The following is a 25,809-nucleotide window of genomic DNA, read 5'->3' on the forward strand; positions in this document are numbered from 1 at the left end:
CGAGACTGAAATCCTGCAGGGTAAACACTAAACCCTAACATGCCAAGGCCAGCCTCTCTCACATACTGTGAGGGGAGGGTTCCCAGCCTTCCTCAGTGAAGGCTGCAGGTGCCCATGGCTATACCTTTCTCAGATGGACAGAGCCCTGTCTCTGAGGAAGGACAGGGAGACGAGAGCTGAATGAAATCTGGAAGGCCCACATAAAGGAAAAAAATAGGGTATGAGAAAAACTTGTGGGCTAAGACCAGAGGAGGCCTGCTAGAATTACCTACGGGTACTCCAGGAAGTCTGGGATGAACTGTGGCATTTATAAGGTACTCCCAACACACGGTGTGTGAGAAGCCTGCACAATGCAAATTAACAGAGCTCTCCATTGTGGGGTGTAAAAGTCCACATGACTTGTATAGTCGAGGCTCCTTCTGGATTCCTCTCTTGTGACTGCATTATTTTTTTTTTTAACGAGACAGGATTTCTCTGTGTAGCCCAGGCTGACCTTGAACTCACAGAGATCTGTCTGCCTTTGCCTCCCAAGTGCCTGGATCAAAGGTGTGCACCACCACTGCTCGGTTAAAACGCATTCTTAATAAATTCCTTCACTTTGCTTGCTCCTAACCACATCAAATTCCTTATTCAAATTTGAGAAGCTGGGAACCCCAGCAGGTACCAAACTCCAGCACCCACCATCAGCTACTCTATACCTTGCCTCACCTGGGGGCTTCCCACAGCGGTTGCAATCCATGGTTAGCTTCTGCCAGGCTTCCCTTTGAAACCTCAGGGGAAACCATCATGACGCCACAACTGCACACCTAAAATTCCAGCCTGGCATGGATGCCAAGGGCCAGCACCCACAGGAGCTGCAAGCTGGCCTGTTTGACTCCAGGCCTTTTTCCAGTTGCTCTGATCTCAGCCCTTGGCTGGCTTCTGTCCACACTAATCTCTCTAGCAAGTGTTTTTCCAGCCACTCCTTTAGAGCTTGTTCTTTGGTCCCTCCTTGGCCAGACTGAGAGGTTTTCAAATCTTTCCCTTTGGTCCTGAGTTTTACTATACATCTGACTAAAAGCAGTCAATAACGGCCACACAGCAGCAAGAATCTTGGTTGATCCGAAATCACATTTGCCCAGTAAACAAGTCGGTCATCTTTACATGTAGTGTTCCCCTGGGTTTTAGGGTGTGGACTCCATACAGCAGGGATCTTTGCTATTTCATATAAGAATAACCACCCTCCTATTATCTAAGGGGCTCCCTGTTTCCATCTAAGACTAATTTGCCAGTCTCTTCTGACCCACCCCCAGAACTGGCCAGTAGCATTTGCCTTGTAGCAATACAAACTTTCCCCAACCCATTTCCCCAGACTCCTCTGACCTCTGCACATTATTCAGTTTCCAAGCCACTTCCTTCCACATTCTCGGATATAGATATAGTAATAACCCCATATACTGCCAGTGCCAATTTCCTGCATTAGTTTTCTGTGTTTGGTTTTATTGTAACAAAATACCTGAACTGAGTAACAATGTAAAGAAAAACGGCTTATTTTGGCTTATAACTCCAGTCTAAGAGCAGGAGCCTGTATCCAATGATGACCTTGCTGTCAGTTTCTAGACAGCACAGGGTACCACATAACACAAGACAGGGATGCCTCCTCTGGTCTCACCTCTTCCTATAAAGGATTCTGGGGGTTCCACACTGATAACCTTATCTGCCTCCAAAATTCAGACCTCTATATGCCTCTGTAACACTTTCTAACATTTTAGTATGGAAAATTTTCCCATCAGAGATTAAATTTTAGCACACGATCCTTGAAAGACATACAAGCTACATCCCAACATCATAAGGCCTTCGAGGCATGTGCTCCTAGCAACAATACAGTATGATGTATACTTGTATCATATAGCATAGGTGCGATATTATAGAAAGTATTATAAACAATTGACATTGAGCATTGACTTCATTGGCATTGACTTCTACAGACGCATTGGGCCCTTTTCATATCTACACTAGATGTGTGTGGTTGATGGACAGCAGGGCGGACACTTCTGGCAACAAAGGGAACACACCCGTACCTGTTGAATAGAGGAACTTTCCTCTAGTATTTGCCATTGTGCTTGGCCTAACCCGCAGTCGACGAACTTGTGCACATGGAGAGCCAGCTGTAACCACTCCTTCCTCTTCTGTTTACTTATAGCCTCCTTCTGTGGTGCTGGAAGGCCACTCCGTGACTGGGTAGATTATTCGTTGATGAGTTCCCAGTGCCTAGAACAGGCCCTGCATACAACAGCTGCACCTTGACTTTCCCTCTCATGCTGCTACAAACCACATCTCACTGCTGACCCGGGGACCACAATCCACTCAGACAACAGCCTAATGACAGACAGCCAAATAAAATCGCCTACCAAAGGGGGGCAGCAGCTCCGCCCCGGAGGAACAGATGTCTGTCTGCTGGGTCCTCCGGCCGTAGGCGGCAGAGTAGATGTTGAGAAACTTGGACCCGTGGCAGTGAAGCTTCAGTTCCTGGTCTTCACACACTGTCTTGTTTTTCAACTCATCTGGAGGAGAAGCGGAAAGCAGCGACAGATTAGCCTCGCTGAGAGGGAACACCACACACATGGGAGCTGGCGGCTCATGCCCATAGTCTCAGCACTGGGGAGGGGCCCGCAGGAGGACAGGAGCTCAGGATAACCCTTGCGCTCCCAGCTGTATAGCAAGCGTGAGGCCATTCCGAGATACACGAGACTCTGCTTTTTTATTAAGGGGGGAGGGGTCCGTCTTGTAATTCCAGTGCCCAGGAGGCTGAAGCAGGAAGATCTCTGTGCTACCATAATAAAAAAATCTCTCATTACATATCATACAGAGCTCATTTTCCCTGAACTACGAAGGTAAAAAGTCTTGTCTTAAAACAAAAAAAAAAAAAAAAACAATTAATCATATGATAGAACCATCCATTTAACCCAAAACTTAAACTTTTGTGTATGTGTATGTGTGTGGAAATGAGTATCTCAATGCACGGATGGACAGCTGACTGCGGGTTTTCTCCTTTCGATGTGAGTTCCAGGGACTGACCCATGTCACCAAGCCTGACAGCAAGCCTGTTTACCCAGGAAACCATCTTGCTGATTCAAATAAAAATTTATAATAATGTCTTCCTCCCTCCCTCCCTCTCTCCCTTCCTTCCTTCCTTCCTTCCTTCCTTCCTTCCCCCTACCCCTTTGAGACATGGTTTCTTTTCTGACACATGTATAGCCTGGCTGTTTTGGAACTTGCTCTGTAGATCAGGCTGGCCTTGAACTCAGATACCTGTCTGCCTTAGCCTCCCACATGCTGGAATTAAATGCTTGCAGCACCACCACCCATCAATGATTTTTTTTTTCTTTTTTTCTTTTTTTCGGAGCTGGGGACCGAACCCAGAGCCTTCCGCTTGATTTTTTTCTTTTTAAAAGTAATAGTTTCTTTCACTATAATCTGTGGGTATGATCGAGGAGTAGATTCAAGGGACTTGGGCACAAGACAGACGGGACATACGGTCAAGAGAACACGGTTCAGGAAACTTCGTGGTGTTGAACTGTTTATTTAAAATGGGCGATTTCGAGTTATAAGAATTATACCTCGGGATACTTTAAAAATAATGATAGTTGATACTGAGGGATTCCCTCCACTTGTTCCTGCTCCCCACACTTTAGATGTAGTAAAGAACTTTACTCAAAATGGCCATTAGGGGAGCTGCCCTGTCAGAGCCTGCAGGAGCGGGAGCTAATGACAAGATGGTTGTCTGGAGGGAGTCAGCTTCCCCAAGAAATCTCTTGCCTTCTGTGTCCCTCCTTAGCTCACGTTTGTCTTCCACTCTGCTGATTTCAGATCTTCATACACCTCAAGACCGAGTTCTCCCAAATGTGATCTGAGACCTACTGATGAGTCTTGAAATCAAGTAAGAGAGTTGTCACCAGGAAATTTAAAAACTACAGACTGGCTGGGAGTGGCCACATACGGCTGTGATCCCAGCCCGGCACAAAGGCCCACAGTCTGAGCTACATCGAGAGTCCTGTCTGGGTCCTCGCTCAGGGAAGAAAGAGGAGGAGGGGAAGGAGGAAGAGGAGGAGGGGAAGGAGGAAGAGGGGGAAGGGGAGGAGGGGAGGAAGAGGGGGAAGGGGAGGAAGAGAAAGAGGATGAGGAGGAAGAGGGGGAGGAGGAGGAAGAAGAGGAAGAGGAGGAGAAGTAAACGGTAGGAAAAGAGAAGAGAAGCAGAAGCAGTAGAAGGAAAAGCAGAAAGAGAAAAAGAAGCAGAAGGAGGAGAAGAAGCAGAAGGAGGAGGAGAAGCAGAAGCAGGAGGAGAAGGTGGAGATGAAGAAAAGAAGAACAACTGCAAGAGGAAGCAGAAGCAGCAGAAGGAGAAGCAGGAGGACAAGCAGAAGATGATGAAGATGAAGAGAAGAAGAAGAGAAAGAAACAGAAAAGGAAAAAAGAATGATTAGAAATCATCAAAATATCAAAGGGTGTTCCGTCAGGACAAGCATGGCTATGATTTCAAGCAATCGCCTTTCAGTTGTGTTAGTATGAGTGTGTACCATGTTGGGCCAATAAGCACAATGTTTTTGTTTTTGTTTTTGTTTTTGTTTGTTTTTTGTTTTGTTTGTTTGTTTGTTTTTTTAACTGTGGTTGGAGTCCAAATGATCTGAAAGCTCTCACCATAAGGCTTCCAGAAAAGCGTATTTAACCCGCTCGCAGAGTTAGGGCAGCTGGCTGGCCTTCCACAGAACCAACACTGCTTAAGCTCCGAAATTAAACCATGAAAGAAAACCGTCTGCAACAACAAAGCCCACCTTCCTGTGACTTTGAAGTTCCTGTGATTCTTCACCAAAAGCCCCAAAAGAAGCAGAAAGACCAAAGGTCATAGGCAGGGAGAGACTTCAGATCTCAAGATGTAAGCCAGCTTTAGTGGTGAGCCTTGGGAGTGGTTTTTAATATAGTCAACCTCCTACTCCTCCTGCAGGTGGATTTCTGTGATTTTAGGTAACCCGCAACCAATGACAGCTTGGTAATGATAAATAGAAAATTCTAGAAGTAAACATTTCCTAAAATTTAAACATCCCTATTCCCAGTAGTTTGCTGCACTCTTCTGCAACTGGGCTCTGTCCACACAAGATATGAGTCCTTCCTTTGCCCAACGTTTCCACCCTGTATATGTTACCTGCCCTTGGTTTATTGTCTTAGATATCAGATCTATTGTCAAAATATTGAAATATTTATATTCAAATAACCCCGATTTTACTGCCTGACAGCTCCAAAGTACAAGAATGTTGATGGTGGCAATTTTATTATTGCCATAGTTATAACTTTTATTATTAGTTGTGACAGATCTCTCACTGTGCCTAATTTACAAATTAAACTTTATCATTGGTGTGTATCTATATAAAATCACAGTCTACATAAGGTTTGATAATATCCGTGGCTTCAGACATCCATGGAATCTCTCGGAGATTGTCCCTCTGGATAAGGGCAAATGATTATGTATTTTAAAGAAGAAATTCCAGGCAGTTGCCCAGCCTGATGCCTATGGGCCACACATAGCTAGTTACAAACGCAGCCGACACAAATCCAGGGCTTATTTTGTAGGTGATAACGTCACACCACAGTCGTAAAAGGTTGCACATGCCTATGAGCGTGATCGACACGCAATCAGCAATAGCCAGGCTGTCGATGCTCACAGATTCCCATCTTCTCTGCTCACTTGACGCACAGGAAGAACCGGTGAATCAGGGCAAAGAGCCCAAGGTCATGGCACACATTTAAAAGACCCCCGACTGGCTCACCGCAGTGTCAGCGTGAGATTTTACACTTAAATCCAAGGAAAAATTTGTCTTCTTCTAAATAAAGAGACCGCTGCCTCTGTGACTTGGGGCACTGTGTCTCAGTAGGTGCTCAAGCTCACCAACAATGACATTTCCCTTGACGTCAAAGGCCCAGAGTGACAGCTGACATTTGATGCATAAAACATGGGAGCCACGTCAGAGAGCTTTGCAGTCAGAACGTGCTCGGAATGCCTGCCAGGAACAGAGAGCCTCCAAGGCAGAGGTGGGAGAAGCTGGCACAACCAAACTTCAACATGAACCTTTTTAGTTCATGGCTAGTTTGGTTTCTTTACATTGAGACAGTTACTATATAAGTCAGGCTAGCCTTAAACTCACTGTGTAGCTCAGGCTAGCCTTGAACTGTGCCTCAGCCACCCAAGCACTGAGATTGAAGGCCTGTGTCACCATATCCAGCTTTAAAAAACTTTTAAAAACAAGACTTATCCCCCTCCTCTCTCTCTCTCTTTCTCTCTCTCTTCCTCTCTCTCATCTCTGTCTCTGTCTCTCCTTAAGTTAGCATTTAAAAATATTACAAAGTGTTCATTTTATTTATTTAATGTATATGAGTACTTTGACTGCATGTATGTATGTATGTATGTATGTATGTATGTATGTATGTATGTATATACATGTACTACATGTGTGCTTGGTGCTGGCAGAGTCCAGAAGATCCCTTGGTACTGGAGCTGCAGAATGTCGTGAGTCTCCATATGGTTGCTAGGAACTGAACCCAGGACCTCTGGAAGAACAGTCAGTGCTCTTAATTACTGAGCCACCTCTCCAGCCCTGGTTATTACAACTTTTTAAAGGCACACCATGGAATAAATATTAGCCATGGCTCTTTGATTAACGAAAGCTCAGTCATTCAATGGCAGCAAACCCCACTGAAGGTAACAGGGCACCCATGTGTAAGGCTTCTAGATGCCCTGTCCCTGACTGTACATCCCGCAGCAGAGAAGGCTGGTGCATGCCAGGTTGCTTCCTGCTATGTTGTATTGAGTTTCCTGATTGCAAATGTGCAGGCTGTCACCTAAGAGTACAGTTTTGGGGTTCTAAAGGAGCAGGGGCCTCCTAACATAACTGCTGCCCTCTAAGGGGAACAGAGCTGCTCTGAGATCTGGACAGACTCCCAAGAGTGAGTGGCTGACACACTTGGAAAGAGCCCAGCAGAAGCCTGGGAAGGCAGAGGCAGGACTCTGTAGAGACCAGTGTGGGCACCCCCTTTTTGGTAAACAGTCCCTCCCTGACCTGAAAGGGCTATGTCCAAATAAACCACAGTGGGTTAAAAAGTCATCTAGTTCAAAATACGGATGTCATTTTTTTACCAGAATTTTTTTTCTTAAAAAATGTAGATTGTGTAAATAAATTAAAAAGTATCCAATAAAAAAAAACTACAAAAAAGTACATTGTAACACATGTAACACACCTAAGCTACAAACACATTATCAGTTCTCCTTGTGATCAAATGACCAATCGGAGGCCAGAGCTGCCAAGCCTGATGACCTGAGTTCAATCCCTGTACGCATATGTTGGAGGGAGAGAGCCGACTCCTGCAAGTCTTCCTCTGCCTTCCACATACATGCCCTGGCATGTTCCCTCCCCGCTCGCACTGTGGCTGGAAGCTATTGCTAGGTGTTGTGAGGAAAGAGAGTACTGCGTGTGGATAGCTCAGGGAAACACAAAAATTCAAAACCTGCTCGGTTCAATCCCCAGCACCATAATAGATATATATTCAAAGTCTAGTCCTTCCTGCAATGCACATCACTTAGCGTCTGGACCAGTTCGCTTTTACATCTCAGCAGTGGAAGGTCGGAGGGGCAGCAATCTGCTGTGACAGGAGTAGCTAGACATTGGTCTTGCTCACCACCACCACTGCAAGGCGGTGTTAAAACTGAGATGGACACTTGGCTGCCTGGATTGTGTCCTCATACTCTGTACTGACAATGCACCACGTCCTCACCAGCTCCCAGGATGCATCTGCCCCGGGAGCATCACTGCTTGTCAGAGTGCACATCAGTGACCAGAACTAGTTAGCTTGTTTGTTGGCATGCTGGCCAGCCCTGACTCCACTCAACTCCACCACAGGCCTGTGGTAGGCATCTCACAAACGCATACTGGGGACATTTCTTCACTGCACGGCTGGGCAATGGAGCTTCTGCAAGCCACTGTCCAAGATCACACAGCAAAACCAACTCTGGTCTATAGCACTTGCCAATTTCCCTGGTGTCAATTCCCTTGTCATGCAGACTTCTCAGGACTCAAAACCAGGAAGAGACGGGCTGCCCTGTATGGCAGCATCAGACTCAAAGACTGCTCTGTGCGGCAGTACTGGACTCACGGACCACTCTGCATCACAGCCCCGGAGGCAGCTATGGTTGCAAGGATCACAGCAGAACAAGGACCAGAGACTTCAAAGGAAGGAGGGCAGAAGAAAAAAGGCCTCCAAAACCGCCTTCCAAAACTCTGACTGCCAAGGACGGGTCACACGGCCTCCATGCCTCATCTTTCCCCTGGGGCAGTCAGAGTGGGGCTTTACCTACCCTGCACCTCCCGGTGCAAACATCACCCTGGTTTGTCTACTCCAAATTCATTCTTGTGTACAATCCCCATTGGGAAGTCATAAGAGGGTGGACATTTAATGTAACTGTGGTGTTTAGAGATGGGCTCTTTCTGTATTAGGACTAGAAAAAGGTTAACCACATTGGTATGAGGCTGGGGACATATCTATGTTCTGTGTCTCCAGTCCATAATACTCACACTCTCACCACCCTCTTCTCCAGTTGCAGGCAGTCTGAGCGACTGCTTCTGAAAGGAATATTTGCTTTCTTCACGGAGGTGGGAACTAGGGGTAGGGAAAAGGATGCCAAATCTAATGGCAACCGAGGGCACAGTGGAGTTTCTCTGAGTCAGCCGCAGAAGGCCCACGAAGGATGGGGAGACCCTGAGGGATGCTCTTCCTCTGTTGGCTAAGATAGGGGGTGTTGGGTTGGGAGTGCTAGGGGTGCTGGGGGGAGGTGGAAGGAGTTTGGGGGGCCTGGGAGGAGGGTTCTTCAGGCACTCTTCAACATCTAGGCTCGTTTGTAACTGCTTACACTCTACAATAGTGTATGTGTGAGTGTGTAAGACAGTGTGTATGCAGTGTGCATGTATAACGGAGTGTGAGACAGCATGACGTGTGAGTGGGTCTGCATGGTTAAGAGGGTAGAAGGCCACAGCAATGTGTATGTGATGAGGCACAGGAGGGTCTCTTGTGTGCTGTGCGTGTACAGATGTGTGCATGTACAAGTCTGGGTGTGAGTGTGTTTGCAGGCACAGTACCAAGGGGCCCTTCTATCATACTCCTGGTCGTTTCTGGGAGATTGTTAAAGAAAAGTCTGCAGTCTGCTGAAAGGGTCCCCCACAGACAATAGAGCCAAGTCTTAGGCTACTAGTGTTTTAGAATGGACAGAGATCAAAAGCAAAAACAAAAACAAACAAACAAACAAACAAACAAAAACCCAGTTGAGTTTGGGACAGCATAGAGGGCGCTGTAGAAACAAACTATCTTTCCTAACATCCTGCTACATACTATTGCTACAATGTCTTTTCAACACTCATTTATTCAAGCAAAGAAAGACTACTAGAAAGACAGTGTGAGAGGCCTCATGTGAAAGTCCAGCTATAAATTTTTATGTTCCTGTGTCTGTGTGGGTGTGAAAGTAAAAAGGGGGCCTTAATAGAGGAAGAGATTTCAAGGAGGTGGAGGGAAATGAATAAAAATGCGTGTAATGTGAGGTTGGAAAGGGAACAACTGGGAGTGGAAAGGTGGGGAAGGGGGACAGGAGATGACGGAGTGGGAGGGGGGACAGAGCGGTGGGAGAGCACCAACCAAAATATGTATGCTAATTTAAAGAAAAGGAAAGAAAGTTTCCAGTCACCTATCCCCTGGGCTTGTTACAGGCGTATCCCAGGGGCCTGGAAATGGGACAGCTCCTTGAAGAGGGATTACTTAGAGCTTACGGTGGGCTGATCATAAAGCTCTGTGCACTGTGGATGGCAAAAGTCAATGGAGAAAGCACAAGAACGAGAATGGAAGCGATTACTCCTGCACACCATGCATCCACGAAACTGGGGACAGCACACACGTGAGGTGGTGGCTCTGGTGGAACCCGTGCCACTGAGCCCAGTGAAAATCAAGCCTTGTAACACTGGGGTTCCTCCACTCTGTGGATACTCTCAGGATCAGTACAATCGAGCTGTATACCTTGAGAGGGATTTTTACTTTTGAAAGATGTGTAAGTGTGAGTGCACACATGCCCTTGTGTGTCTCTCTTTTCTGATCTTCCTGTTAAGGGATTTGAGGTTGGATGGGCAGAGGACTTTGGTCAGGAGTGTCCATGAGACCAGGGGCCAATCCCAAACACACTGTCCCCCCTCAGAAGTTACTTACTAGGTTGGCATTTAAAGGAGACCAGGAGGTATTTACTGCTTCCTGGACAAAGGTCAGGTCCGAAGACTCGGCTATTGACTAGGAGGTGGCAGGCCCGCTGGTTCTGGCACTCGTCCAGCACCTTCTGGAAGGAGGGGTAGAAAAGGGATAGGCTTGTAAACTGCACATGGTGTCTGCTGGGCCCCAAACCTGGGTTGCTCTGGGCTCTGAGGGAGTGAGGCTTCTCTGCCCAGCCTGAGCTGTGTCTTATATGGAAACATATGAGGTGGGGGGTGGAGCATCTCCCCCATAACATCCAGAAGAAAGGACTTGGTCCAGAGAACCAGGCCCATGGGAGAGCCAGCAGCAACCAGCCACAGTGGGCACTATGCCTGACTCTTACAAAGCGCCATCCCTCAGAGGATCCAGGGCACGTGAGTGTGATCAAGTCATGTTTGATTGTTCAGTCGGGGGAGGGGGGTGATCCAAACCTTCAAGCTGAGCAAGCCATTATGACCAGGAATTATGGCCATACCTTCTTACCTTTAGAATGGCCACACACAGGCCCTAGGAACTCGGGGAAAGCTTCAAACACCCAAACTTGTTCTACCAAATAAAATAAAGTTGATTCCCACCCTTAACGAACCCAAGGGCAAGAGCCTGTGACCTTGTGGCTGAATGATTTCTTTAGTGGACTACTCGTTTAGTCAAAAAGCTTCTCCCACACTCCCTCTGGAAGCTCGCGGAAAACCCTACACGGCTTCATGGAAAGACCCACCACTCCCTCCTGCTCCTCTGGGCTCTGGCTCCCAGAGAAAGCTCTGCCCAGAATAAATTCAGGTCTCAGCCTTGGTTGTGATGAAAGAGAGATCAAGTCCAGAATGGGAACTGTTCTCACGAATCTACACACACTTCAGGACTGAATTCTATTCAGATTTTTGAGCTTTCCCGAGTTACTGTGTTCTTACAAGCAGCTCAAGGAACACATAATTCCATGAGGATGTTAGTCCTGCCATGTCACCTACCCTACCACCTCAGGGGCCCAGGAGATCTGGATCTGTCTGTCAATCAGAAAGAACTCGTGGGGACCCTTTACGCCCCTGGGAGGCACAGCTCTCAGATGATGGCACATTGGAATGGCCTTGGTGAACTACATACCCAGCCCTCAGGTGCTCCCCTAAAGCTTTTCCCTCTGAGGCAAAGTGTGCTCAAACCATGTTACCAACTGCAAAACGCAGAGAGGTGCCACGGTGTCTGCCTTGGCAGATGTGAACCCGTCCCTATCTTGAACACCACTGCCCCTCAGGCCACTGGCTGCCTCAGTATAGTGTGAAGCCCTCGGGGGAAGGAACTTGCTGAGCTGCACAGGGTTGTTCCTGGCAGACTCAGCCTCCGATTGTGTTCACAGATGCTAACATGTCAGTCTAAATGAACTTCCTCTTCCCTCAGGGCACCAGGCTGGAGCAAGGATGCGGGTACCAGCAGTTCCAACTTTCAACAACCGGGTACTTCTGTGCTCCTGTGCTGGCCAGCTCTCCTCTCATGCACCTTGGAGGACAGCAGAGGGCCTGGCCACCGGGTTGGGTGAGGAGGACAGGGACTATGGTTTTTGGAAGGGAGGCCCAGAGGGGAGGAACCGGGGCAGGATGGGGCACTCAAAGACACTATGCATGACTTCCAAAGAAACCTGTTGTCGCTCATCACAACACAGAAACCATATCAAGGGGATGTGTCAGCCAGTCACATTCTTTTCTGTTGTTCACCAATCATATGACAGCCCAGATGCTATGGCTTTTTGGACTGAATATGTGGTACGAGAAAAATGGAGGAATTTCTGTGCCATCTAATATTTTTGCTTCTTCTCTGTAGGCATTAGGAAAAGGATATGAAAGTCTCCTTAGACCTACTGGTAAGTTGACCTTCACCCACATATTCTATGCTGGTCATGATCAAGCTGACTTCTAACACCATTTGTTGCAAAGAACTTGAGAGGTGTTAAAATCATCCCAGGCCAGTGACTTAATAATCTTAGCCAGGTAGTTGAGGTGACAGGTTATAAACTGTTTGGATAAAGTTGGCCTTAGTGGCACAGGTCTGTGATCCCAGCTTTGCACAGACAGTAGGATGGAGGTCCACAGACGACCTGGGCTACAGAGCAAGTTCAAAGCTAGCCTGGGCAACTTAGCAAGACACTGTCTCAAATATGAAAAATAAAAGGGAGGGCGTGGGCTGAGACTATAGCTTGCCGAAGGCTATAGCGCCCACCCAACGTGCAGAAAATCCCAGGTTCAGCCAATCTCCAGTAATGAAAAAAGTACATGGATAAGCCACAGATAGGCTAATACCAGCAGAGAAATGATTTGACCTCTATATGTACCAATTCTTCCTCAAATATACCCAAGGAGGAAGAGAAGAAGAAAGATGGGAGGGGGAGAAGAAAAGAGGAGGAGGGAGAAGAAGAGGAAGGAGGAGGAGGAAGAGGAAGGGGAGGAAGAGGAGGGGGAGGAGGAGGAGGAGGAGGAGGAAGAGGAGGAGGAGGAAGAGGAGGAGGAGGAAGAGGAGGAGGAGGAAGAGGAGGAGGAGGAAGTTGTTGTTGTTCTTTCTGGCATTGTTCAGAAGAAAAACCAAATCCAACCAAGACCACTCAAAATATCCTCATATTCTCCAAATGAGAGTAACAGGGTTGTCCGCAGGTAGAGAAGCCAACCATGAGGCACAAAAGCCATTGATACGTCTCTTGGGACAGTCTTTAGGAAGTTCGATCCAATTCTGGTATCAGAAAGACATTTGGGGGTCTCCACCTTTCCCACTGGGGCATTGATCAGCGTTGTGGCCTGGAGGTCAAAGTCCAATATGGCTTTGTTTTGCTTCACTACAGTAAAGAATGTGCCCTGAACTTCTCACTGAACATGTGCTGAGGGAATGCTTTACGGCATAGGGATTCCATGTGCTCTCCATGACAATGTCAAAGTTTGAGAAGCAAGGAGCAGCTCTCACCTGTAAAAACTAGCGATGTATAGTAATTGGAGTTCCCATGGGGTTTTGCTCTGAATGAACTGTAAAAGTCACATATATATGAATGTAGGGAAGAAGGGGGAGAAAGAGAGGGACAGAGATAGGGAGGGGGGGACACCAATTTCATGAGCTTAGAACATCCACGAAACTCAGTACCTGCAAAGCGGTGGATGCCACACAGGTCAAGTTGTCTTCCCTCTGGGAGGTGGGCTCCTGGGAGCTACACCTTTGGAAATCTTGCCCATAAAATGCCGACTGCACACTTATTGTTGAATGCCGAGGACACTGCAGATTCAAATAGTCCCCGTCACAGGCATAGGCGGTGTGGTTTTGCAGGAGTTTGGTTAAGTAACCTGGAAAATATTTAGCTGGGTTACAGGAGCTTCAGGAAGCCCCCTTCCCCGTTACTACGGAGATTTCGGAGCAAGGAGACACTAGTGTCCCGAGGCAGGGGCTGCTGGGTTAAGAAAGCATGGGTGTATTTAGCGGCTATGGAAGATCTGAGGCCACAGGGGGCTGCGGAGGTCCAGATGCTGGCTTTCCTGTGTAGGCCAGGCACCTCGGGCTGTGATGGCCCAGTGTAAGGCTCAGAGGGCTCTATTCCCTTCAGGCAGCACACTGAGGGATTGGATGCGAGCCCAGGGAATCTGGAAGAACCTATAAAGCAGGAAAGTATGCTGAGTGGGTGTCCCTGGGCGTGCGGCTACCCGTCCTGAGGAAGACTCGAGTTCTCTAGTCTCCAGGCCTTCCTGGAGTAAGGGGATGCCATTAAACTTCAGGAAACCACTCCTGGGCATGCCCGACCCCACAGAGGAAAGCTGGGGGTGGGGGGTTGCCTGCCTAAGGTAAGGCCTGCCAGGAAGGAGTTCAGAGGGGCAGGGGAATGAGGTAATGAGAAACATAGTGAAGCTTTGTCGTGGACTGAATAATATGTCTCCGTATTCCTAGCATAGCTCAGAATGTGGCTTTATTTGAACACGGGGATGCAGATGTAAGTAGTTAAAAGGAGGGCATACCGAGCTCAGGGGATCCGTTCATGGCGTATGATGAGTGTCCCCATCAGGAGACAAGGAAGAAAGAAAGAAAGAAAGAAAGAAAGAAAGAAAGAAAGAAAGAAAGAAAGAAAGAAAGAAAGAAAGAAAGAAAGGAAGGAAGAAAGAAAGGAAGGAAGGAAGATAGATAGAAAGAAAGAAAGAAAGAAAGAAAGAAAGGAAGGAAGGAAGGAAGGAAGATAGAAAGAAAGACAGAAAGAAAGGAAGGAAGAAAGAAGGAAGATAGAAAGAGGGAAACAGTGATGTGAAGAGTCAGTGATAGAGGGACACAAGCCAAGGGTAGCCAAAGGAGGGCCAGCCTTCAGCAGAAACTGAGGTGTGTGTCTCCGTCGACGCCTTGATTTCAGACCTCTGCGATTCTGAGCTACACAGCCACCCATTTTGGAAATTATACACTCTGCACACCAGTCTCTCTGGTGACTTCTCAAGCAGTGGGGGAGGATGACTCAGGCTGGTCCTGGGCTCTGAGAAGCTCTGGGGACCGACAGCCTTGCATGTCTGGAGCATGGCTGGTTCTCAGAAATGAGGAAGTAAAGTTCTGGCCAGAGTGTAGATCTCCCTTCCTCCTCACACCTCATGAGGTCAACAGTGTGGCTGCTGGGAGCAGAGCCAGGGACTTTCTGCTGAGGTGTGTGTGGGATCTACTGGGCAGACTGACAGGAGAGCTTTATGGGAGGAAGGGCCGTTCCTGAAGTCTCTGATTCCCACACAGCCGACCCACGCCTATGTGAGTCCCATTCTGGTTTCAAAATCTCTCAGAAGTATAATTCCCGACTAAAAGTACCTAGGCTTCCTGGATGCTTACAGGCCCTCGGGTCATTCTTTTCATACATGAGTGTTCTGAGGAAGGCTGCAAGTGCCCTTTGGAAGGCTTATCCTAGCCATAATGCCCCCTTCATTTTCCCTCCTCCTCCTCCTTCTCTTTCTCCTCCTCCTTTGGGAGGCTACCTTCATCAGGTAGGAACAGCAAAAGGAAATCAGGCATCAGTTTGAATCTGATTCTTCTCGGCCACCAGCCCTCAACTTCATAGGCTGCGGGTCACTGTCTCTTTGCACAGCACACAGGAAGGGAGCCTCTGACCCAGTGACAGGCACCAGTAGTTCAGGATTTCATTATGGCTTTCAACACCCTGTGGGGCACACTCTGCCCGCAGGAAATCGGGGTAGTTATTTTGGAAGGGCCAGCATTTTTATTCTGAGATGTGCTCAGCGGGGACCCTTCTCTACTTGATCCCTTTGGACATCTCCTTAAAACTTCCTGTCCATCAGCCCCTATCCCCAGAACCCTGCTGAGTGGTCAGCTGACTGCAACTTCAAAGTAATTCTCAGAGGAAGATGACATTGGCTTAAGGCTCATTGTTTATGCAAAAGATGCTTTGTTGCGCTAGTAGATAAAGGACAGGACGGGCTTCTAAGGATGGTGGAGTCTTGAGACTCTCAGAAGAGTTCTGGGTCCTAGAACCATGAACAGAAGTGCTCTGTAATAGTTGATGCTAATTGAGATCACCTGAAGGGTTGTCTGTGAGGTTTCCAGAAAGGTTTAGTTGAGTAGGGAAGACCCACCCTAAATGCAGATGGTACCATCCGGTGGCCTAGGGTCCCAGACAGAAGAGGAGATAAAACAGAAGAGGAGATAAAGAGGGGCCGGGGAGGTGGCTCAGTGATTACGGGCCCTGGCTTTGCCATCATGAGGCTCAGAGTACAGATGCCAGCCCCCATGTAAGGAGCTGAGAGTTCCGTACATGCTTGTGACCTCAGCTCAAAGTGGGGCAGAGCACAGAGGATCCCTGGGTTTGCTGACTTCCAGTATAGCTGAGAAATGTGAGCCCTGTGTCCCCACCTCAGAGAAGTGAGTAGAGAGTGGTAAAGGGAGAGCCACGGGGCACCAATGCACACATGCACATAAACTCACACAGAACCAGACCCTGCCCTGCCCCCCCGTCCCCCCGTCCGCCCCCGAAGAAAAAAGACAGAAACAAAGAAGGAAAACAAACCAACAAGAAAAAAGAACAGAGAAAGAAAGTTTTAAATGAGAAAAAAAGGAGAAAACAAGATGTGTCCCTGGTACATCTCTTTGCCTCCTGATCAGACACAATGCGATCGCCTGTGTCACACTCCTCTCATGCCACCTCCTGCTACGTGGACTCTACCCTCAAACCCACCAGCCGAGATAAACCCTTCCTCCTGGAGTTTCTCCCCCTTGGGTCGCTGGCCACAGCAATGAGGAAAGGCACAAATACAAACGGCTTGCTGCCCAGATCATCACAGGAAAATCCTAGCCATGTTGGGTTAGCACCTCGCCTCACTCTATGAACCAGGGCCTCTTCCCATGAAACTGAGCTTGACCCCTGTGGGACCATTTCCATCAAAACACATGAGTAGGGGTTGGGAATTTAGCTCAGTGGTACAGCGCTTGCCTAGCAAGCACAAAGCCCTGGGGCAAGCACAAAGCCCTGGGTTCGGTCCTCAGCCCTGGAAAAACACACACACACACACACACACACACACACACACACACACACACACACACACACAGTATGTGCTCGTCCAATCACTCACTCTGTCCCATATTTTTATCCTGGGAGTGTTCAGAACAGACTAATGCAAGATCATCAAAGCCCCCCTACTCTGAGCTACAAAGAGGACACTTGGGCAGGAAAGCCCGCATTATATTTATCCCCTTCCCTGTTTCCAAACTGGGCCCATGGACTTGGTTTTAAAAGAGACATAGGGCATGAGGCCTTAGGTTCCAGCTCTAGTCTTTGAAAATGAGTTATCAAATCCCCCTTCACACACACACACACAGGTACCTTACCTTAAACCTGCATCACTGAATGAAAGAAACCAGTCTGAAAAGCGATAGTATATACCATGCAATATTTATTTGATGTTCTGGGAAAGACTGAAGTGTGGATGCGAGAGAAAGATCAGCATTGACAGAAATTACAGGAAGAGAGAGAGGAACAGGCAGGACACAATGAATACCCAGGGACATAAAACTACTCCCTGGTGTCTGGGATTATAATGGTAGACAATGTCACTTACACTGCCCCAAATTCTTATGTACACCATCGAGAGTGGATCCGACAGACACTATGGATACTGGGTGATCCCACCAGTGGGCTTGGCACTGTGGAATCGGAAGCAGAAGCATCAAGAATTCAAGGCCAGCCTGCCATACACAGTATCTGTGACAGCTCAGCATAGCCACAAGAGTTATTAGGAGGGAAGCACGGGGGTGGGGCAAGAGCAGGAACAGATGCTAAGACAGTGCGTCCAGGAATGAAGACATAGTCATTGGCCCAAGAGTGCCGGTGGCCTGAAGAGACTGGAAAAGCTAAAGAAAACGATCCCAGAGACTTCAGAACGGAGCCACTTCCACATCGGACTTTTATCCAATAGAACTACAAATCTGTGTGCTGTGTGGGCATGTGTATGCATACATATGTGTGTGCACACACATGCACAAGTGCATGCACATCTGCTCACATGTTCATGGAGGCCAGAGAGCAACCTGTGATGTCTCCTCTTGAGTGTTGTCCACCTTTCTCACGGAGAACACGTTCCTCATTGCCCAGAGCTTCCCAAGTAGGCTACTAGTGAGACGGCCAGCCCACCTGCCCATCTCCCCTCTCCATCACCAGAATACAAGATGCTCTACCATGCCCACTCTTCTAGCCAGCACTTTACAACTGAGGTTCCAAGCAGCCCCCCTGTGCTGCTCTGAGACTAAGTTTGTGGTGATTTGGTTTCTTAGTGACTATTGGTGCACACGAGAGATCCAGAGCTGCAGATTTAAGAACGGTTTTTAGGGAAAGATTTTAAAAATGAGTATGTGTGGGTTACAGTGAGGAAAACCTTGGATGTATACATTTGTATATGTCAAAATATATATCAAATGAGTTCTAGACCATGTGCAAATTACTGTGCTTCTTACTGTGAGCTGTGGCCAATAAATTTGAAAGTGAATATTGACAAGAAACTGCTTGGGATGAGAGACCATGGGTCCCAGTGTAAATACAGCAAAGGAGATGAGTGTGGGAGGGACCGAGCCTGGGGAACTGAGGTCCTGCTGAGAAGGGTCATAAGATCAGAGGGCAAGCACAACTGTGAGCGGAAAGTCCTTGGAGGGCAGAGTGATAGAACGCCCCAGAGGGAACAAGAAGGCGGCTCAGTGTGAAAATGTGCTTGCCACCAAGCCTGACAACCTGAGTTCAACCCCTGGGACCCATATGGAAGGAGAGAACTAATCCCACAGCTTGACCTCTGACCTCCACAACAACGCCATAGCAAGAACGCATGCATGCAGGTACACACACACACACACACACACACACACACACACACACACACACGCTAAATAAGTGTAATAATAATAGACAGAGAAATATCACTGAGCAGTTCTAGAGGAGCACCTGAAAGTGGAGATGTTTCTGTACAGTAAACGAGGAATCCCTCGGGATCAAGAACACCTCAAAAGAAAGAGGAACAGAGCAGCCTGCTGCCAGGGTTGTCTTGTGCATCCGGTTCTCTGGGGTGGGGAAGAGTCCACTCTCACCAGTGTGCTGTTCAGTGAACACAGTTGGCTTCCCCACAACTTGCTTTCTCCGCTGCTTCAAAAGGTAACCCTTGTCAAGAAACAGCTACCTTTGGTTATGACTTCTCTCTGGACCATACTGGATGAGTCAAATGCGTTCTATGGCCATAGTCCCAGCCAGGGATTTTATAATCTTAACTCTGCTTACCACCTTAGGAGAAGACTGAAGTGTACGGTTTTGTCCTGTTTCTTGAAACAATGCCTCAAGTAGCCCAGGCTGGCCTCCACCCTGTTAATTACTTGAGGCTGATGTTGAACTCCCGATCCAAGTGCTGGGATCACGGGGGAGGCTGCCTCCCCATCCTCATTTTTAATATTTTATTTCCTGTTGAGACAGATCTCTTACACTGTATCCCAGCAGCCTGCCCTGTAATCTACCATGTTGCTCAAGCTGGCCTGGAACTCATGGCCATCCTCCTGCCTCAGTTACTCAAATTTTGGGTTTCACAGTATGAGCAACAAAGCCCAGCATATGTAGAAGTGTGTGTTCTTTTTAAAAATCTGTCTTTAAAGTCCAGTGAGATACTTTGCTGGTTAAACTGGTGGGTCAGGGCTTACCATAAGGTAGGTAGAACTTCCTGTCAGCTCAGGAGCCTGGCCACAGATTGTGATTGTCACTCAGACTCTCTTCCCTGGCAAACAGTCGCATGATATTACCAGAACTCTGGCGGCTTCTTCAGCCTTAATCTTCCTCAAAGGAACAGCTGAAAGGCTGGTCTCAAGGAGATCTAAGAGCAGACTAGATAAAGGGTTCTTATGTTCTTGTACTATCAATAAAGATGAGGAGTTTGCTAAAAAGCCATGGGAGCTGGGAGTTGCCCTCCATCTTTGCAAAGAAGTAGAGAATGGAGATGAGATGTCTCAGCTGGTAACCCCATAAGAACAACAATACCAACCAACCAGAGCTTCCAGGGACTAAACCACTACCCAAAGACTACACATGAACAGACCCATGGCTCCAGCTGCATAGGGAGCAGAGGATGTCCTTGCTGGGCATCAATGGGAGGAGAAGCCCCTGGTCCTGCCAAGGCTGGACACCCCACCCCCAGTGTAGGGGAATGTCAGGGTAGGGAGGTGGGAAGGAGTGAGTGGATGGGTAGGGGAACACTCTTATAGAAGAAGGGATGGGGGCTTATGGACGGGAAACCAGGAAAGGGGATAACATTTGAAATGTAAATAAAAAAATACTCAATTAAAAAAAGATATGGAGTCCTTTGGGTAAATTCCCAGGGAGAAAGATGTCTGTCGCAAAACCCAATGACTGGAGCTCCATACCTAGAACCCATGTGGTAGAAAGGGAGAGCCAGCTCCTGCAAGCTGTCCTCTGATGCCCACATAAGCACCACAGTGCCCGCATGCCTCTCACACTAAGAAATAAATGAAGAAATCAGGTCTTCATTATTGAAAGTCACTCTTAGGAGCACCGTTATCACACGGACAGTGAAAACTCTCTTCTATATAAAGAGCACAGTGACAGAGGCCAGAATCATAGGAATGGCTGATTTCTACAGGTGCTATGTGGAGCAGGAGGGGAGTTTCACAGGCAAAGCTTGGGTATCGTTCGCAAAAATAGCGTCAAAACAGCGCTCCTTTGCAGAACCCTCAGAGTCAGTTATGCTACATGCACTAAGACTCCTGATGAGAGCGGGTACACAGCCCCATCAGCTGCGGGAAGCGTCTCAGGACTCACTTAAATACATCATTCTTGTGTGTGCACACGGATGTACATCAAATATATCACGTGTGAGTGTGTGTGTGTGTGTGTGTGTGTGTGTGTGTGTGTAAGCAAACATGGGGATGTGCTTGAGTTAAATGCACCATTCTTGTGCTAGTGTACTGAACATATCATTCTTAAATGATCTTCACTTGCACGACATAAAGCTCAGTCTGAGCCAAGACCTACACCTAACTTGAATGACTACAGAGTTCAAAAAGCTTTGGAGTCCTTGTGAGCAGGCCAGTGAAGGTGGGAGGGGACAGGGGATTAAAGATCAAGTCAGAGGTTGAAACAGTGTTTGACAGCGATGCTCACCTCTCAGTACCGGTGCCCAGGATTTGTGGTGGGAATCAAACGCTGCTGCAGGCCTACGCATCCTTTACCTATCACAAGCCGTGGTGCGGCTCTGCCCCGTTACTGTTCACATCCCATCCATCTTAACACTAATTCATGCAGAGTTCCCACTGGTGGGCTCCGGAGCAGCCTCTCTCCATCCCTCTGCTCTTTAGGCAGCTCAGAGGTAAGCACTCAGCCCGGAGGCTGCCCTTGTGGGTCAGAACCCCAGCGGCTGAGCTATGGATAATGGTGGCTTGTCCTCCCTCGTCGGATTGTCCTCCCCCATCGGATTGCCCTCCCTCCATGCTCCCTTTCTTCCACCCTTCTCGCCCCAGCCCTTAAGTCAAGTCTAAACATTCCTAATCGTTATATAATTTCCTTTCTGTTGCTGTGGCTAAAGAAAACAAAAACTGACAAAAAGTAACTTCCGAAGAAGGGTTTGTTTTAGCTTGCGGTTCCAGGTTCCAGTCTTTTGGGCAGAGAAATCAGGGCGACAGGAACCCAAAGCCTCCTGTCACAGGACAGCCACACCCCAGGTCACAGGACTGCCACAGTCATCATCGAAGAGAAATGAGTAAAGTGTGCTTAAGTTCTCAGCGGCTTTTCTCTACTCTCTGTAGTACAGGGCCTAAAACCAGAGAATGGTACCCCCACCTTCAGTTAACATCTTCAAGACAAAACCCATAGACATTCTCACAGGCTGATAGTGTTACGTCAGCCTGACGCAAGCTACGGCCATCTGACAGAAGGGAGACACAATTGAGAAAATGCCTCCATAAAATCCAGCTGTGGGGCATTTCCTTAATTAGTGATTGATGGGGAGGGCCCCGCCCACTGTGGGTGGAGTCATCCCTGGGATGGAGGTCCTAGATTCTGTAAGAAAGCAGGCTGAGCAAGCCATGAGGCGCAGTCAGTAAGAAGCACCCTCCATGCCCTCTGCATCAGCTCCTGCCTCCAGGTTCCTGCCCTGCTTGAGTTCCTGTCCTGACTTCCTTCAGTGATGGATTACAATGTGGAAGTGTACACTGACAGCAATACAAACCAAGACACGAGGAATAATTCTAGGTTGTGTCGAGTTCGCAATTAAAAGTAAGCATCACACATATTCAGAGGAGGCCAAACGGGCTGTCAAGTCTTTTTCCCTCTTTCCCTTTTGAAGCCAGAGATTCTCCAAGTTTTCTAAGGGCTAAGGCTGCCTGAGTCACTCTGAGCAATGTTATTGGCTCTACATCCAGGTGCTGAAGTCCCTGAGTCCCCAGAGGACAATTTCACAATCACAACCATTCTGGAAAGAGAAAGGAATTCAATTGTTCTATCCTGGCCTTCCTCTCATCTCTTTAAAAAGATAATTGGAGTGATACCCCCCCCATAAGAGGCCACACCCTTCTAGTCACACAATCCAGAAGTGTCTCTGCCTGTTTGAAGTACATTTCAGAAAAACAATTTTTCTTTCATGTTTGTTGTGTGTGTTTAGAGCCATGAGTTGGAGTCTTTTGGGCATTGGAAAGCCCCTCCACAGGTAGAGCCCACCATTAGGCCCTAAATGCCAAGAGCAGCATAACCAAAAAGTAATCTGGGGGGGTATGGGGGTGTGTGGACTAGAAATGTCTCCTTAGAGGTAGAATGTTTGCTGCACACACACAGAGCCCTGGGTTCAAGTTCCAGCGTCACCCAAAACAAACAAAAAACAGTGACATTGGGGTCCGCCATAGCTCAGTGGCAGAGTACTTGCCTAGCATGCTTGAAGCCATTTGGAAGCCATCTCCGAACCCTTTAGAAAGAAGGTCTGGAGATAAAGAAAACTAGGACCATCTGCTTGTTTCTTAGCTATCTGAAAGGGAAATCACAGGAAGTCATGGGCCCCAACGGTAGTGATTACAACTCTTAAATTCAGAGACCTTGCCAAAGAGCATACCAGATAAGAAGAGGACACCCAACTGTTAGAGCAGAGATGTTTTCTGCGTGGGAGGAAGCCCACCTGGTTTCTAGGGGGAGAGGCCTTTCGTCAAACTGGCCAGCAAACGTTAGGACAATGGGAAGAGGGCAAAGGAGATGTTTGCCATTTGAGAGGCTGGGACATGAAACCCATCTCTATGGGACACTCCTGTTCTTGCTTTCCCCCTTGCTCTCCTACATGGACAAAGAGCCAACTAGGACCCCAAACGATGCAGCTGTCCCAGGAGGGAAGGAGCCCTGATCCTTATGAAATGACACAGAGTTAAAGTTCCCTTCATTTTCCAGTTTCAGAACAATGACCTGAGTAGGAACTAACCCTCTGTTCTGTTCTGCCACAAAGAATCAGGGGTTCTTGGTTGCAACACCTAGCTTACTTTGTATCAATAATCTGGAATCCTTAGAGCTGTTGCTTACAGTAAGTAAAATGCTGGCTGGATTTTTGAAAAGTAACAAAACCACCTCACTCTTCTGTGATGGTATTCTAGAGTCTACCCTGCTAACTCCTGTAAAACCAAAATGTTAACCTGTAACCTGCCCAACGACCAGGTAACTTCCTGGAATGCTGGGAGTTGTAGTTCTTAAAAAATAACAAAGCCACATGGGAAAATATGGTGACCATGCTGGTTTGTCCTTAAAAGCCTCTGTAACACATGTCTCCGGGCCACTCAGTGGAAATTCCAGAGAGTGGTCCTTCACAGAATCCATCCTGGTCAGTATTTAATTAAAGCTTGCTTCAAATTGACTCCAAATTGTGGAACTGGCAAATCTCAGGATTAACACTTTCCAAACCTCACTGTTGAAAACATTTCTTTGAATTAAGGACATGCAACAGGGGGCTGGAGAGATGCTCGCTGGTTAAGAGCACTTACTGCTCCTGTAGAGGGCTGCAAGCTTGGCTCCCAGCACACACATTGGTCAGCCCACAACCTTCTGTAACTTCACTTCCAGGAGATCCGACTACCTCTTCTGGCCTCCACAGATGCCCACACCCATACACAGAGACAACCACATACACATCTATGAAAAATAAAAACGAATCTTTAAAAAAACAAAACAAAACTTGCTTCTGGGTAATGTGGCTTCTGCCCATAGATTTTTGTGCGAGGTGCAAGGAACTGAGTCTCATGTGTTAGCCTCGAGTCACGATATTCACTGCACATTTGAGTTAATCACGATGTGAGCCACGTTGGGAAACTGACAGAGGTAGCTTCTGACGAAATGCTAAGGAAATATACTGAGTGTGGAGTGGGGTGGGGCCTGAGGGCTGGGCTAGGGGACTCTCTGGAGAGTCCCAGACCTGAATGAAAGGACCCAGGCAGCGAGCAGTGAGGCTGTGAGCTCCATGGAGGGAATGAAAGTTCTAGAACCTTCCCCAGTCAGCTCTTATGAGAAGATTCATTACTGCCACTGTGACTATCCGCTCCCTCCTCCGCATAATGTGAGGCCTGTGCTTCCTCTGCAGCTGCCGACAGGTGATGAGAAAGGTGAACAACAGAGACCCAGGACATGAGGGCAATGGTTTGCACAGGGTCTGTATGTGGCTCCGTGGGTTCAAGTGAAACCTTCGTTATTATTTGCAGGGATTAGGAGGCTAGAAACTGAATCAGACCACAGTGTTCTGAGGCAGGTACCTAAGCTTAGGTAATGTCATCAGAGTAATGCCTCCAGAATGCAATCCTGGCGGCTATATAAGAAGGGAATGAGACGTGAAGAAGCAGACACACCTGCACACACGATGCCCTGTGGTAATTCAAGATTCCTCCAGCAAAGAGATCGGCACCAGATATTGGTCTTTAACCTAGAACTGAAACTATGAGCAATTTAATTGGTTTTCCCGTATTCGTTTACCCAGCTTGAGGTATTTTGGTCACAATATTTAAAAATGAACTAGTAAGATAAAGACAGAAAAACAAAGAGATTGGCCATTCAAGGTTTGTTGAAAAGAGAAGCCCTAAGAGGGGGAAGAGCAACCAATACCCCAAAGGTACTGCTTTCAGGAGTACAGCATCTTAGAGAGAGGAGAGGAGACACTCAACTCCACAAGGGAATGATGTCATGGGTTATTTGCCTCCAGTTTGGGGATGCTGAGAAGACACACATATTCTTTTCCCCCTCCCCCTCCTCTGTCTCTCTGTCTCTCTGTCTCTCTGTCTCTCTCTCTCTCTCTCTCTCTCTCTCACACACACACACACACACACACACACACACACACACACAGGGGTGGGGTAGGGGAGGGACAGATGGAGAGGGAGAAATGAGGTTTTCAAAATGCCTGATGTCAGTCTGTTCTTCAGCACCCGTCCTCAACACAACTATTTCCTTTGACAATAAAACTGTTTGCCTGTCTTAAAACCAAACAATCCTATTGCCAAAGGCATGAGCTTTCCCCATATGCTACTCAATAACACTCAACAGTCGAGTATTCCCAAATGTCTCAATGTGGAAAAAATAATCCTAGCAATTACCGGCTTCCACGTGATGGGAATTCTTGGTTCTGTGGCTTTTCTGCCCGAAGCTATGAGAAGCCTCATGTCACTGAGGGGGCAGCATGTCACTGTCAGCCGCACTGTCTCCCCACCCAGAGGCTTCTCAACATTCCCCTGGACTTCAAGTCAGTTCCCCTGAGTCTTCCGTCAGTTTCTTCTGTCTCTCTGTGCACTGACCCACTGGTTTATGGACATGTTTCCGCATATTCTCACATATGTCTTAAGTGGGTGTTTTCTGCATGGACATCCACATACATGCAATTGTGTATTGCTCTAAAACAGGGATGCAGGCTAGAGAGATGGCTCATTGGTTACAAGCACGTGCTGCTCATGCAGGGGATTCGAGCTCAGTTCTGGACACTTGTGTAGCAGGGTGCCTTGAAACTGCCTGTGACTCCAGCC

General features: G+C 47.7%; 1 protein-coding gene across 3 annotated transcripts in view; it reads right to left on the reverse strand.

Moving 5' to 3' along the window:
• Window positions 1-25,809, reverse strand: part of Eva1c (eva-1 homolog C) — a 73,335-nt gene that overhangs the window by 24,960 nt on the left and 22,566 nt on the right. The window contains exons 2-4 of one of the 3 annotated variants that reach the window (XM_032900453.1): window positions 13,420-13,616; window positions 10,270-10,390; window positions 2,391-2,543 (exon numbers count right to left, since the gene is read on the reverse strand). In XM_032900453.1, the coding sequence (XP_032756344.1) occupies window positions 2,391-2,543; window positions 10,270-10,390; window positions 13,420-13,616 (471 nt within the window). Of the gene's footprint in view, window positions 1-2,390; window positions 2,544-10,269; window positions 10,394-13,419; window positions 13,617-25,809 lie in introns of all 3 variants that reach the window. The other 2 variants (XM_032900452.1, XM_032900454.1) reach the window with 2 other exon arrangements.

This window comes from Rattus rattus, chromosome 4 (assembly GCF_011064425.1).
Source record: "Rattus rattus isolate New Zealand chromosome 4, Rrattus_CSIRO_v1, whole genome shotgun sequence".
NCBI classification, from domain to species: domain Eukaryota; kingdom Metazoa; phylum Chordata; class Mammalia; order Rodentia; family Muridae; genus Rattus; species Rattus rattus.